This window comes from Suillus bovinus, assembly GCF_016758785.1.
Source record: "Suillus bovinus strain UH-Sbo-P2 chromosome Unknown EDB93scaffold_35, whole genome shotgun sequence".
NCBI classification, from domain to species: Eukaryota; Fungi; Basidiomycota; class Agaricomycetes; order Boletales; family Suillaceae; genus Suillus; species Suillus bovinus.
In genome coordinates this window covers 136,636-150,253 of record NW_024542091.1, presented here as the reverse complement: position 1 = coordinate 150,253, position 13,618 = coordinate 136,636, and the positions used below count along the sequence as shown (strand labels likewise).

The window sequence follows — 13,618 nt, the reverse complement described above, 5'->3', positions numbered from 1 at the left end:
TGTGCCGCGATGCCGGTTGTCATTTTGTCACGACAAAGCTCTGCCTCCCTACTGTCCGTTTTAGGCCACTAACGCCAGCGATAGCCGCAAAATCTATAAAGGTATATACTTTCAGCCTTTCCGTTTCGTTAAGTATGCTAATAGATTTCTCTTTCTCTCATCTCTTTTTAGATGATACCAACTTTATCTATCTCAACACTTGTCCATGACTCCATTACATGCAGGCCGGCTCCCATTCATTTACGATACCGGCACCCATGTCATGAAACTTTGCAATGGATCATTATCATTATCACTGCCAGGATCATTTGCGGTTGAAACAGTTACGGCGTTACTGTCACTGTGACATGGGGGCGGGTTCATAAATTGCAAATTTGGACGCCTTGATCAATCATCCTTGTAAATGTTTGAGACTCCGGTATATTTTAATATTCTGAATTATTATTTTGAGCTTCTCTAGCAGAGCAGTGTTAGTCAAGGTGATGCCTTTCAGTTATAAATTGCCTATCGACTACAGATTACGTTTCTGGTCCGACCGCCCTTCAAAACCTTCTCGTCTACCACTTTTCCGCAACATGTCCCATGAACCCATTCAAACCCTCCTCAACGCCAATAAAGAGTGGGCGCAAAGCGTAATCAAAGACGCACCTGATTTTTTCACTCAGTCAGCCACCGGCCAAAGTCCCAAGGTGCGCCCATCGCATGTCTCATTTAACTCCATTTACGAAGGTCATTTCAGATCCTTTGGATCGGCTGCTCCGACTCGCGAGTACCAGAATCAGTCATCACAGCTTCCAAGCCTGGCGATATCTTTGTGCACAGAAACATAGCCAAGTACGTATAAACAACAATTCACCTAACTCTGAGGATCCATGTAGCTCATAACCGTCCCTGCAGTCAATTCCACCTCAACGATGATAGCGCACTCTCCGTCCTCACATATGCCCTCAAAGTAGTTGGCGTTGAACACGGCGAGTGTCTCATCTCTCACGATAAGGTTTTCATTCTTCCTCTAACGGGTATGTATCGTTTACAGTCGTCCTCGTTGGTCATTCCAACTGTGGAGGTGCTGCTGCTTGCTTGAAAGCGGTCGAAGATGCAGCAGCCGATCCCGGCGCGTCCCAACCCGACACCCCACTGACGCGCTGGCTAAGCCCCCTTATCGCGCATGTTCAATCCCTCGACCTATCTGCGTGCTCTGCGAGTGAGGCGTTGAATAAGGTCGTTGAATCCAATGTCATCGCACAGGTCGACAATATCTGCAAGTCGGAACCGATCATCACTGCATGGGCAGACCCGAATGCGAGAAAGGTCACTGTACACGGATGGGTTTACGACCTCGCCCGTGGACAAATCGATGAGCTCGTCTTCCGGGAAGCTCAAGCATGACGAGAACAGTTTACGACTCTTCCACTTTTTATGACAAGCTCCCAACCTTTTGCAACAAATTCCAACCTTCGCTGCGTTCTTCACCTAGATTTCCTCTAGAATGGCTGTACACGTCAAGCATGTGGTCAAGATTATTTGTAAATTATATGTGTAGCTGAAAAATATAGTTTCAAAGTTGGACTTTTGAAATTCGAACCTTACTACCTCTCATGATGCCGCATCGTCATTTTCTCATCAACATTTCTAATCGCTGCCCATGGAGACGTGAAGAACGCGACCCATGCGATGCTCCACAATCGATGACAGTGTGGCAACAGACTTTCTTGGACAACCGTTTCTTCCAGACACGGAGGTAAAGATAGATCCAACTTTCAGCGCTCAGCAATGATCAATTGGAATGGAAGCACGCTGACTTACCTGCGTTCCCACTGTACTCGATATACGTACTGTCGAAGGTAAGCTTTCAAGTTTTGGTGTGCTGACCTACTACTTACATGGATGCGAACTTCATTTACAGCTCAGCGTTGAGACTGGTGTTTCTAACGAGTCCCACTTCGAAAGCACTCAGGAGGCGCTCCTATTTAGTCATTCTGGCCCGTCTGATAGGCTTGGAACTTTACACCATGTAGCTAGCCTAGGCGGGCGCCGCCAAAATCTGTTCGGAATGATGGGTATAAATTTGCCATTTGTTTACAACAGGTCACATCAATCTGCGTAAGCTTTCTGGGCATCACTTGGCGATGAACAACACCTATTCTAGAATAGCTGCATAGGGAACGAGAACTCTTCTAGTCACGATGAGGCCCTCACCTACTAGTAACTCGTTCGGCCCTGATGTGGACAAGGTCGTACGTTGAAGCCAACATCATCGTGCGGGTTTGCAAGTCGGAGCCAATTGTCAATGCGTGGCCAGATCTAGGTGCCAAAGCCTTTGCAACGTTTGTATGCATTCTTCGTATAAATAGATGCGCGCCCAGGGTATGATCATGACAGGTCCACATGTCTTACTTAGCTTCCGTTTGACCACTCCCCCAGTGTGCAGATACCGCATGTATAAGATGCTACGTACGATCCGAGGTCTAAACATGAACCTAGTCCAAAACTTAGCTTTGACATAGCGTATAGGTGAACGCCGAGCGAACGAAAAAGAAAAGTATGCTATGCATTGAACAAAAATCAGACAAATGAGATCCTGTGATATTAGCAGACTAATTGGGGAAGGTGGGGGCAATGTGAACAAGTTAGCTCCGGATCGAAATCAAAGGGAGAACAACGCGAAATATCACGTATGTGCAAGAGCTGAAGCTAGTCCGTAGGTCAATGATGGTGCCGAGGAGGAAGCGAGCCATCCGAAGAGCTATCAATAAGCCCGAAATTAATGCGGGTAAGTGCGGTTATCAGCAGACAACGCAGCATTTCCAGCTGCCACCAGTCGAGTCTCCGTTAGACGCTTCACCACTTCGCCCACTGCTCTTCCTTCTGTGATGAGCAGAGGAAGGCACTCCCTCTCTCATAAGCATGCTTGCTCGAGTGGCAGCCTCGAAAACATCATCTACGCCCTCAATCTTGAGGGCAGAGCACTCCTTGTAAGCGCGCGCACCAATCATAGATGCTACGCGTTCAGCTTCAGCACGCGACACGAAGTTGTCAATATCAGGAGAATTGGGGGATGTCGGACGCAGGTCGGCTTTACACCCAACGAGTAGAATTGGGATGGTTGGGCCACATATGCTCCGAACTTCTTCGATCCACTAGACAGGACGGATCAGGGATCGACGCGCGCGCCAAGAAAATGTGTCGATATCAACCTACTTTTACAGATACGTTATCCAGAGAATCTGGGGTGTCGATAGCAAAAGCAATTAAAATAACATGTGACTTGGAGTAGGACAATGGTCGTAAACGCTGACGCAAGGAATGATGAGCAAGCGGAAAGAACCGGTGATGAAATATCAATATCTTACTTCATACTCTTCTTGCCCTCTGCATGACACAATCAGTTAGATAAAGAGAAGTCCAGTGCAAGAAGAGAAGACACAAACGCAGTATCCCAAAGTGCCAACTGCACAGGTTTACCATCTAGCCTGATTTCTGCGACGTAGTTTTCAAATATAGCTGAGGGCGTCAACGGGTAAGCAAGTGCCGGACAGCGTGGGTCTCCAAAGGGTGCTTACTCGGTTGCTTAAGATTGAGATTAGTTGTATTCAGTAGGCACATGTCACAATAGTTTAGACTCACATATTCCTTTGGAAATTCTCCGAGTGCAAAAGAGCATAATAGGGACGTCTTCCCACAAGCACCTGTGAGTGGTACCTCGAGTTCAGCTGGCCATGTCCAGAAACAAAGGGCTGCGGTTACGTGCCGTCACCGACGATGACCAGTTTTCTGCGAATCTACGCGCGAGGCAAACAAGGCACCGGAATGTGAGACTTGCGAGCCAGAACTGGAGTAGAGGAAGAAAATATGCGTACTGGGTTTTGAGACGACATGAATGTTGCTGGGCTGTGAACAGTCAGATTATTCGGACTAATGGAAGACGGAGGCAAGCCTGCGCGCTAGCCGAGATGAAAATCAACAATTACAAGGAGCGTTAGAAAACAAAAAGGCGTATAATGAGTATTGTGATGAGAATGAAGCCAAGTAAAGAAGAGAGGTGAGAAGCAGAAGAACACGGTGACTGCGTTTGACCGCTGGCTTCTTGCGCGCGGGTTGGGACCACTTATATAAGCCACACAGCACCGCATCCTCTAGTCTGACCATACAAAACCCAATTGCAGAGGAACCGCAGCCAAATACTATTCACACTGGTACTATACATAGTACCCATTCCGAAAATGAACTATCCACAAGTCCATCGCATTTATCGTGCTAGAAATCCAACTAAAACATACAAATTGTACAATATGTGAAATTGTCAAAAAACTCAAGTGAATGGAGAAAAGGGATACACAAGGGATTGGTCAACCAAAGTACATGAGATCACTGGACAGCATATGCTGCCTATTATAGCCATCGTCAACGGAAGACCGAAAGGCATAAAGGTTGAAGCTCACCTTAATCTCCTTCTCAAATTTCTTAGCAACCTTGGAGCGTTGCACCTTCTGTGCTGCGGTAACGAGGCCACTTTCGGGCGTCCACTCCTCGGCCGTCAGAACAACGGCTTCTAGAATCTCCATTGGTTTGAAGCTATTCTTTTTCCCGATACCATTGCACTCCTTGAGCATGAGATCTTGCACCACTTTATTGGTGCATAAATCCGATAACGGAGCGCTCGCATCTGCGGGGATAGACTTGGCTTCAAGAGCCTGACGCAGATTGACCTCATGAGGGATGATGATAGCAATGGGTTGTTTGGCTTCAGCATCTGCGTATACACAGATGTTCGCCACAAGATAGCATGACTTGTACGTCGATTCTAGTTGTTCGAGGGCTATGTACTGAGAAGCGGTAGATTAGGAAATCTGCAGCAAAAGAAACAACTTGACGCACCTCGCCACCCTGCAGCTTGATGAGATTCTTGATCCTGAAATGAATGCGTATCAGATGAAGAAGATTGTCCAAGAGTTCAGATTACCTGTCAATCAGAGAAAGGGTTCCATCAGCATTCCATTGACCGACATCACCAGTCCTAAGCCAGCCATCCTTAGTGAAGATCGACTCGTCGTTGTTGAGGTCGTCCCGCTTGTAGTATCCTTTGGTGACCGACGGTCCCCTAATACAAACTTCTCCCTGGGGAGGATTGTTAGTCGACTTGTAGCCCGCTTCAGGGACATCCAGGAGCTTTATTTCAGCTGAAGGAACAGGCAATCCAACCGAGCGATATTGCATGAGCTCAGGGGGCAAAATGGCGCACATCCCACAAGATTCAGTCATACCGTAACCTGCCCTCAATTACGTCAATATGTCGCGAATGGGCTTGAGAAGTTACTGACCTTGGAGCATGGTGACGAGTGCAAGGGACAAGAACTCCTGGGTTTCTTTGCTAAGAGCAGCGCCACCACTCAATGCGAGACGAAGCCGCCCTCCGGTGGCCTGTTTGATGTTATTGAGCACAGCAGCATCGGCTAGTTGGCTAAGGCCAGGAACATCAGCCTTCTTGGCCGCCATCGCCCCATTGAAGATGGTCTTCTTCAAAGAGCCGCTAGCGTTGACCTTACTGGTAATCCCCTTACGGATCTGTTCCCACACAGCGGGCACACCAACCATGATGCTGGGGCGGAACGTAACAATGTCACCCTTGCATTGGCGCACGGATGCATCTGTAAGAGTCTTCACGCGGCCGTAGCCCGTCTTCATACCGACAAAGAATAAGATAAGTTCCACGATGTATTCAAGAATGTGGGCGAGTGGGAGATACGCCAGGAAAGTGTCTTCGGGACTGAGGTGGTGACCAAGAAGCGTGTAAACGGCACCGACAGAGGCGATGACGTTGCCGTGAGTGAGTACCACACCCTTGGGAGCGCCGGTAGTGCCACTGGTATACATAATCAGGGCCACATCGTCTCTGGACGGCTTTCGCTCCGCCAGACCCTCCTCAGATTGCTTCGCGCCAATCTCACGCAGTTCATCAATGGAGAGAATGACTACGTTTTCCCTGATGTTGCGGATATCATCTAGAAGCGATGGCTTGGCTTCACCGTCATAGACTATGAGCCTGACCGATGGGGTATTGGGGAGCACATTCTTCAGGGTCGTGAGTAGGTCAGCATTAGTGAAAACACCAACGCAGTTTGGCTCGTTCAATGAATGGGTGAGTCCAGATTCGCCAAGGGTATCATAAGCAGTAGCCACAGGAGTCGAAATTGTCGTGCACGCATGAGACATAAGCTGCCAGTTTACGCTATCTACGCGTCAGCGATGAAAGATTTCGGCAGCAAATCCGACGCACCTCGTCTGAGCATAGATATTGAATATGTCATCCTTCGTGATTTGATGGTGAAGAAGACCTCGTGCAAGAGCCGAAACTCGCTCTTGGACGTCCAGGAAACTGTGGTACTTATAGTCACTGAGCTGGAAATACTTCCAGATCTTCTTCTCCGTGACCTCCTTTCCATTGACCATCTTTTTTACTTCTTTCTCTTCCTCGTGAATTTCGACGATATCGCGCCAACCCACAGCATCTTTCGTGCCGTGTGTTCGAGCAGCGTAGGCGATAACATCTGGAATGATGTCGATGCCCTCGAATGGCTGAGTTACAAGGGTGTCAGCAGTGTTTGCCAGGCGTCGAACTGGGCTGCCATCCTCAGTCGTAACCACGATAGAGCCTTTACCGAAGTAGTTGCGTTTGGAGGTCATGATGAATCGCTTCCGTCAGCACAACAAGTGCTAGTTAGAATTTGATCAATCCCACTTCGGAGTACCAAAAGCATAGCATTATTCACGTGACATTTTGTTCGATGATCGGAGTTTGAAAATGGTTGATGGAGAAAGCTCCCTCCAATCGTGCTTCTCGGACGAAAGTTTCCTGGGCCCTGAATGTTTATCACGTGAGCATTTATTTTCAAATGAGTCGAGGGGGCGAATTTATACCCATCTATCTCCAATCACATGGTTGTCGTAGAACTTGGCTGTTCTCGAATAATACATTGCAGGTAATACATGTCGATGAGATTTCAGCCTCAGGTCGCACTTGAGGAGAATACGAGAAGCTCAGGAGTCAGGATTTGTGTTTGAGCTTGGACCTTGGTGACTGAAAAATGTGATAGGCCTTCTAGGGACCGATCATCCTGATTTACTAAAAAAAATCAGTCCTTAAAAAAAGAGACCGGAAGATAGACTGCTCACTAGACTTGAACTCACTTCTATGACCTATGGGCACTGTAGAGGTTCGACCTGATCCGAGTGTAACCGACTGAACATTAATTAAAAACTGACTTGCTATAAGTGTGCGAAAAGTGTTTTATGAGCTACGAGTCTGAAAACGATATCTCCTTATCAGACGGTGAAAAATAATGAGAACACCCCTTTTTATGCTGCACCAGCACCAACGATGTGGCTATCAGTTGGTCAGAACGGGAACGAAAAATTGCAAACAGCTCACTTCTGGTAGACCATGCCGCAGTAGTGAATCTGTGAGATGATAATCATGAAAGGGACAGCAAGGAAGTTCCTCTAAATCAGCTTAATGCCGAAGCACAGAAGTTCATTAGGCAATGCGTCGAGAAGTCAGGTCTAATCATGTCGTCGCACAGGAACCGAAAAGACCTGCAAGCTCCGGTGCAGATTATCATGCCATGAGATCTCACGTGTGAGCTATCAGTCAGTGTTCGGGTGCTGGGCAGCCTTGTTATCAAACATATCTAGTAGCTGATTTAGCCGTCTCTGGTGCGTTGATAGGATCTGGGGGAAATACCTCGATCTGCCATGTCACAAAAGGAGCAATGCGCACGATGGTGATTTACTAGCAAGCACACCCATCATCAAGATCATTTATTATCGAACCAATTGTCTGGCATGCAACGTTAACTTTTACCTGCTTCCAAAAAAATGCTTACAATCAGTATTCTATATGATGGTGCGCGTACGACCCGAAAAACGGGCGGCCTTCTGAAGTTCTAAACCGCACCGAGCTTGTTGAACCATAAGTCTGTCAGCCTTGCTTGCAAATCAAAACCCAGGTACATGACACTTAACTCATGATAAAAGCCCCGGATTCCGCCTGTACCGAGATATGAGCAGCACGTTTCAAAAAACGTTAGCCAGTTCTTCATAGCTGCATGGGGTACCCGTATGATACAATCCTGATCTATCAATTAAATAATGAGTTGCCGACAAATCTGCTGCTTGATGCAACAGAGAAATCTTAAATGGTCAAACTTACTAGTAACATTCTGAGACTAAGAAAATGGAGATCGAGACCTGTCAAGGCGATAACAATACAGACGTCATATTTTTCAATCCCCTGGCAGTAATTCCGAGTCGCGTGAGGAGATGAAAGCTTAAGGATGAACTTTCAGAAAAAAAAACTTTCCATGTTTTGGCAAATGTAGTAGGATTCAAGGGGAAAAAGTTAGTAAACGACCTTATTTTTAGATGGTGACCAGAGGTTCCAATTGAGATTTCTGTCGGCTGCGAGCCCTTGCCTGCCAGTCTTTTTACCCTATGAACGACAAAACTCGAAGACCCCAGAAGCATCAGCGCCGAAAATTATTACGCGCGGCAGAAGCCATGACATAACTCGGATCAATGGTACGTTATCCTTGATCATTCAGGACTCAGTCAACGGTGTTAGCTGTTGCTAATGGTACTTTAAAATTCACATACTTGGTTAGTTCATGATGATTTGGTCTGCTTGAATCGCCAAACAGAACTTATCCTTTGGCTAGCTGAAGTGAAGTGGTACCTTCTTATGCTATAGTGTATGACACGTTCATTTCTTGGCTTTAACCTTGAAATGGTGTTGTAGATGCGGTGCTTTGGTAATTGACAGACTTGGCAGGTGCCGCGCATCAACATTTATGCGAGATATTGACCCAGCAGAACATACACAAACAGGTCATATTAATTGAGTGGTAGTGGATAAGTATAGTAGTAGTACAACAACAAACTCATTAGATCCAAAACTCCGCGTAATATGAGCAATTATTTACAAAATAAAAACAAGACATGTCACAGAATGCCACACGTTAGAATGCTCCTTTCTCAAAAAGTGGCACAACGAGACACTCGCGATTGGTGACATCGACCCCGCGGAAGTACCCTGTACAATAGACCCTGTCAAGCTTGCTGTCATGAAGGTGACGCTCGGCACTCACTCGGGCTGAGATAATACCACAGTACGGTTCCCTGCACGAAGTTTTCCAGTGCATGAAGGTATCTTCCCAGTTCAGCATCCACGTCGGCACCAAACGACGGAAGCTGGCTCTTAAATGTGATGTAGTCGTCCACGCGTTGGTTCAACATCTCGGTGAGAATGTTAATGGCTTCCTGCAAGCCGACATTGCGTTCATGCATGATGCAGAAGACAAGGTTTTGGTAATCGCCGTCAGCTTGTTCTTTCTGAGGACAAGTCAGTATGTTTTAGTGGTCAATATCGGTTTTCTCACATTAAAAGAACAAAGATCCTGTTCCAAAAGGAAACGTGAGCCTAAGTCAAAAGATCAAATGAATGAATGACAAACGTTCGGCCATGTCATAAGGTCAGTTGTCGCGTCTGACATCGCTTTGATTATAGGATTTTCAAAGACAATATCCGGAAGGTTCAGGTCAAGAGAATACTCGACCATTGCTAAAGTGACATTTTCAGTAACATGTAGGGCCGAGGAAACGCGGAATCTTCTCACCTTCTACAAGAGCGCCGCCGATAGTCGCGCGACGCATGAGAATGAATTCGTCAACCGAGGGCATTCGGTCTTCAGAACGATTACGAGATTGTGATACTTGAGAGCTACTCCACGCCTCGAATGCCCTAATAAACCTGAATGGAGTTCCGTATCAGAATAAAAGTCCTTAAACTACAACATTGACTTGCCGTTGATAGGCTCCAACGGTGGATGTCCCACGGAATCGCGTTAGCAAGCTAGATAACACATCAGTTACGTCATAGGGTGTAATGACAAGAATACATACTCGTACAACATTGCAGCATATGGATATTGTGGGCGAGAGTCATCTGGGTTTGTGTAAACACTAACGGAGATGTCATGTCCAGCTTGCACTGCGTCAGGTTTTGACTGCAGGTCGCCTTCATCAGAAAGATCGTCGGTCTAAAATTCAGGATGTGAGTCCACGGAACTACATGAATGGTGACTAGCTTGTTCACCGAAAAAGCCCAGAAAAAGAACATAATACAGGTTTCAAGATGCATGCAGTCAGCATCTGGAAAGCTTAATGCAGCAAAGAGATCGAATTTGCCGTAGTTGAGGAACTTTGATTTCTTCCTGTCATCGTACACACTTATTCTAAAAGTGTGTGTTAGAGCAAAGTGCAAGTCATGGAGAGTGAATGATACACACTGATTGAACCATGAACGTGCTGCACGGTCTGCCCCGGCTTGGTGAGGGTTGACTCTGAGCTCGCAGACCCGGCCAGTGATGGCAGCTAGATCCTGAAGGTAAAATTGTGGAGGAAGGGATTCGAATTGTTGCATGAGGAGAGTGTTGCACAGAATATACAGTTCAGGACTTGCTGAGGATGGGTACTTGGGTTACAGTGAAGTAGGAGAAGAAATGGGGCCCTTCTTATTGAAAACCGAAAGGGAGGGATGCTCATATCAGTCCTGTCCGAAGGTGGACCTCTTAAATGAAAGAGTATAAAAAAGACATAATTTGAGGAGGCGACGCCCACACCATCATCAGTATATCACGACACATTACACGTGAAGGACGACCCATTGGCACCCTTGATTGATTTGCGATGTTTCGGCAAGTGGATGGTGTCTTGGAGATAAGAAGAGTGTAAAGCGTGCTGACATGTCAGTTAGCTCTAACTGATTTGAGTTGTGCTGGAACGAGGATGAATGAGGAAATTGTGAGATATTTTTTGATTGCGAATGGCACGGAAGGACTCACCAAAGATGTCTACGACGTTTGAGGCGGGACGTATGGGCTCACGTTGTCTTGTAATGCAATCTTATTCTTTGATCTCCTTTATGGATTAAAGGAGATTGGCGACCTGACTCTCCTTAGCATACCTGGCAAGGAATCTAGATCTGACGGGAATAGAAGTGTAGGTCCGACTTCTCCAACTTCAAACGCGGATGCTGACAAGGCTCGGTTGTGGTTTACGCCGCATTATAGCGAGAAAAACATCGACAAGGGACCGTGCCAACCAACCAGACATTTTGATGGAGACCAGATGCCGGGATGTGTGAACGGCATAAGAAGAACACGAGGCAGCAACGTGCCGCCAGCGTGGTTTTAGAAACTTCTTTTCGGTGAACAAGTACTAGTTTCACACTAACGCCGGACGACGTGATCTCAAAGGCCTACAACGTCGAGACTGGAGGATGTTGAACCACTATTCCGAATGCCGATTTCCCACTGGTAATTATACCGGTAATATACATGTCGGCGGGAATTCGGACATGTCTCCCGCACGAAAGACTCGAACATGGTACTACATGATACCAAAAATGTGGGGTGCACACGGTTGACATCCGTCGGTACTTAGTGCGCTGCCGTTATGTATGACGATGGCTTACCAGCGTCGGGGCTCGGGGTAGATCGATCTGTGCCGAATCTGTGTGGTCACCTCCAGGGCAGCAAAATTCAGATTGATGATGACCTCGACACCTTTGGAATAAACGCCGATTCCGGCTATATATCATCCCCCTGGTCTTCTGGCAGCAAGCTAAGCTACCTTTGGTCTAGCCTATCCCGCACGACACGGGTCTCTTACTAGAGGCGACATAGGGGTTTGTCTGCATATGTGTCCAGTTGGCAGCAGCGATGTTGCTCGTGTGGACGTCGACCTCCATCTATGGATATAACCATCTACTCCGGTATCATCGCCCAACGAACCACTTGTGGAAGTGTGTCTCAACCTGTTTGCTTCGTGCGGAAAGTCCGGGAAGAACTCTGAAGGAATTGCGCAACTTCGAGAGAGGATGCCGATTTGCCGCGACTTATTTGGAGGTCCTATCCCTGCAATAGAAATCGTACTCTTTCTTTAGTACAAGTAATTATAAGGTGGGACATTTGAATGACCCCATCATGGGCATGGAATCGAACTAGAATTGAGTGAGACACCAGATTGAAGTCACACAGCCTGAGTGCCGCAGTCTCGGGGTTTCAATATTGGCCAGTGGCCCACTTGAACTTTGCATAGACAATCTCATCCATGATCCGAATCTCGCACATCCCTCGATTTGATAACTACAATCATTTCAAGTAGAAAATACTTGCGCTTTTGCTTGAAACCGCCTTACTTACTATCTGACATGCTGTGGGTACACCGAAACTTCATTGAAAGAACACTCTGCATACCTTATCACACCCTCGATGCAGACCGTTTCACATGTCCGAGACTCCAGTAGCTTGGGCCGACCCTGCCTGTACCCCGCGGACTTTCAAATAAGTCAGAACATATGGACTTGGACTCCATGAATTTACATCCGATTCGGATCACCTCAAGTCAAATCTCATGAGACATGGCGTCGAATTCATGAGCATAGAGCAACATATGAGACAAAGTGGCGTCGTATCGCAAAATCGTCGCCACACTATCATATGCATATGGAGATCTCACCTGAAACCATAAGGTATGGACACATATTTGCGCGTCCGTGATTCAGGGCCTACCGTGACCGCACAAAGACTTGCAACAAATCAAAGGCCCAAGTTACTTCTATCGGTTAGTGCTCATGGTAAAATGAAACGCCGTGGGTCCATCTATCATTAATCGTGATCTAACCGGTCTATCTTAATGATCAACTACATTAGCGAGTTTCGCCACATAGAAAACTGTCCCGCACACAGCTATACTTAGTTTAGTACTCCAGCTGCACGGCTCCATGTATCGTCTATCTTAAGAATGAAAGGAAAATAATAATGCAGGAAAGCCTGTCAGCACGTCAGGGCACGTCAGGGCCTCTATAGCAACGTCAGTCATCCATATTGAAAAATAAAAACGTTATATTTTGACCCTCATCTCAAATAAGCACATACCTCGGCAATGCTCAAAGTCGCTTACATTCACCGCGTACTCGGCCTGCTCTCGAACAGTGCATATTGCATGCATGTGCGATCATCGGCACCCGTCTACATGGGCGCGGGGATAAAATACCTACTTTGCTTTGTCCAGAGGATTCTCGATGCAGTCGATGATCGCCCATGAGGATCAATCGCGATCGTTAGCCGATGGTCAAAGTGTAGATGCCCTGTCATTCGTGGAGGAAATATCCATCGAACCTGAAGGTACAGGGACCATGCCTGCTCGGGCAACTTGGGGCCAACGGATACTGCCAGTCATTTGCACAACAAAGGGACTTCAGGACCTGTTGTTAATTTTTGGGCGGGACCCGTCTCAGCCATGACCCCGCAGAACACTCACATAACTATCGGGCTAATTTATCTACCGAACCTCGGATTGACCAAAGTTGCGTGAAGCATAGCAAACAAACTGTGCGTAAATGCCCACAGCGAGACATCACAACGCACACCGAGCAGGCGCAGTGCTCGGTATATGATCAGCTCCATACTAGACAGTCGCGGAATGGACATTCTGAGCATGAGTAAAAAATTCGTGTGATATCGGCGGATTTCCTGACGGTGCCAAATCCCTACCCTGC

The 13,618-nt window shown here is 46.9% G+C and overlaps 4 protein-coding genes across 4 annotated transcripts; 1 reads left to right on the top strand and 3 right to left on the bottom strand.

Annotated features, from left to right (window-relative positions):
* Positions 1–407: 407 nt before the first annotated feature.
* On the top strand, positions 408–1,602 carry EDB93DRAFT_1151036 (carbonic anhydrase). Its single transcript, XM_041449701.1, has 4 exons — positions 408–689; positions 740–834; positions 898–971; positions 1,037–1,602. Exons 1-4 carry the CDS (start codon positions 483–485, stop codon positions 1,387–1,389), a joined length of 729 nt encoding a protein of 242 aa, XP_041306777.1. The 5' UTR covers positions 408–482; the 3' UTR covers positions 1,390–1,602.
* Positions 1,603–2,588: 986 nt separating this feature from the next.
* EDB93DRAFT_505377 (ras family-domain-containing protein) lies at positions 2,589–4,136 on the bottom strand. The gene is made up of 8 exons (XM_041456576.1): positions 3,861–4,136; positions 3,752–3,782; positions 3,628–3,689; positions 3,564–3,570; positions 3,432–3,504; positions 3,354–3,372; positions 3,202–3,294; positions 2,589–3,140 (listed from the first exon to the last, which is right to left on the bottom strand). The coding sequence occupies exons 1-8, from the start codon at positions 3,876–3,878 to the stop codon at positions 2,787–2,789; spliced, it is 657 nt and encodes a 218-aa protein (XP_041306776.1). The 5' UTR covers positions 3,879–4,136; the 3' UTR covers positions 2,589–2,786.
* Positions 4,137–4,368: 232 nt separating this feature from the next.
* On the bottom strand, positions 4,369–6,684 carry EDB93DRAFT_1241111 (uncharacterized protein; the record flags this gene model as incomplete). The annotated part of the gene is made up of 6 exons (XM_041451836.1): positions 4,369–4,389; positions 4,443–4,826; positions 4,879–4,912; positions 4,964–5,270; positions 5,322–6,229; positions 6,278–6,684. The coding sequence occupies 6 exons, from the start codon at positions 6,682–6,684 to the stop codon at positions 4,369–4,371; spliced, it is 2,061 nt and encodes a 686-aa protein (XP_041306775.1).
* Positions 6,685–9,014: 2,330 nt separating this feature from the next.
* EDB93DRAFT_1241110 (terpenoid synthase) lies at positions 9,015–10,477 on the bottom strand (the record flags this gene model as incomplete). Its single annotated transcript, XM_041451835.1, has 8 exons — positions 9,015–9,088; positions 9,144–9,387; positions 9,510–9,616; positions 9,672–9,805; positions 9,860–9,907; positions 9,958–10,094; positions 10,151–10,289; positions 10,344–10,477. The coding sequence occupies 8 exons, from the start codon at positions 10,475–10,477 to the stop codon at positions 9,015–9,017; spliced, it is 1,017 nt and encodes a 338-aa protein (XP_041306774.1).
* Positions 10,478–13,618: the final 3,141 nt, after the last annotated feature.

Bases quoted from the DNA above. Each gene is read 5' to 3' on its own strand.
- EDB93DRAFT_1151036 (XM_041449701.1), top strand. From the start codon at position 483: ATGCCTTTCAGTTATAAATTGCCTATCGACTACAGATTACGTTTCTGG. The intron at 835-897 runs GTACGTATAAAC...CCGTCCCTGCAG, and splicing joins GTGCACAGAAACATAGCCAA to TCAATTCCACCTCAACGATG. The intron at 972-1,036 runs GCGAGTGTCTCA...TATCGTTTACAG, and splicing joins AGTAGTTGGCGTTGAACACG to TCGTCCTCGTTGGTCATTCC.
- EDB93DRAFT_505377 (XM_041456576.1), bottom strand. The intron at 3,690-3,751 runs GCACGTAACCGC...TACCACTCACAG, and splicing joins ACTGGTCATCGTCGGTGACG to GTGCTTGTGGGAAGACGTCC. The intron at 3,141-3,201 runs GTAGGTTGATAT...CGTCCTGTCTAG, and splicing joins TGGATAACGTATCTGTAAAA to TGGATCGAAGAAGTTCGGAG.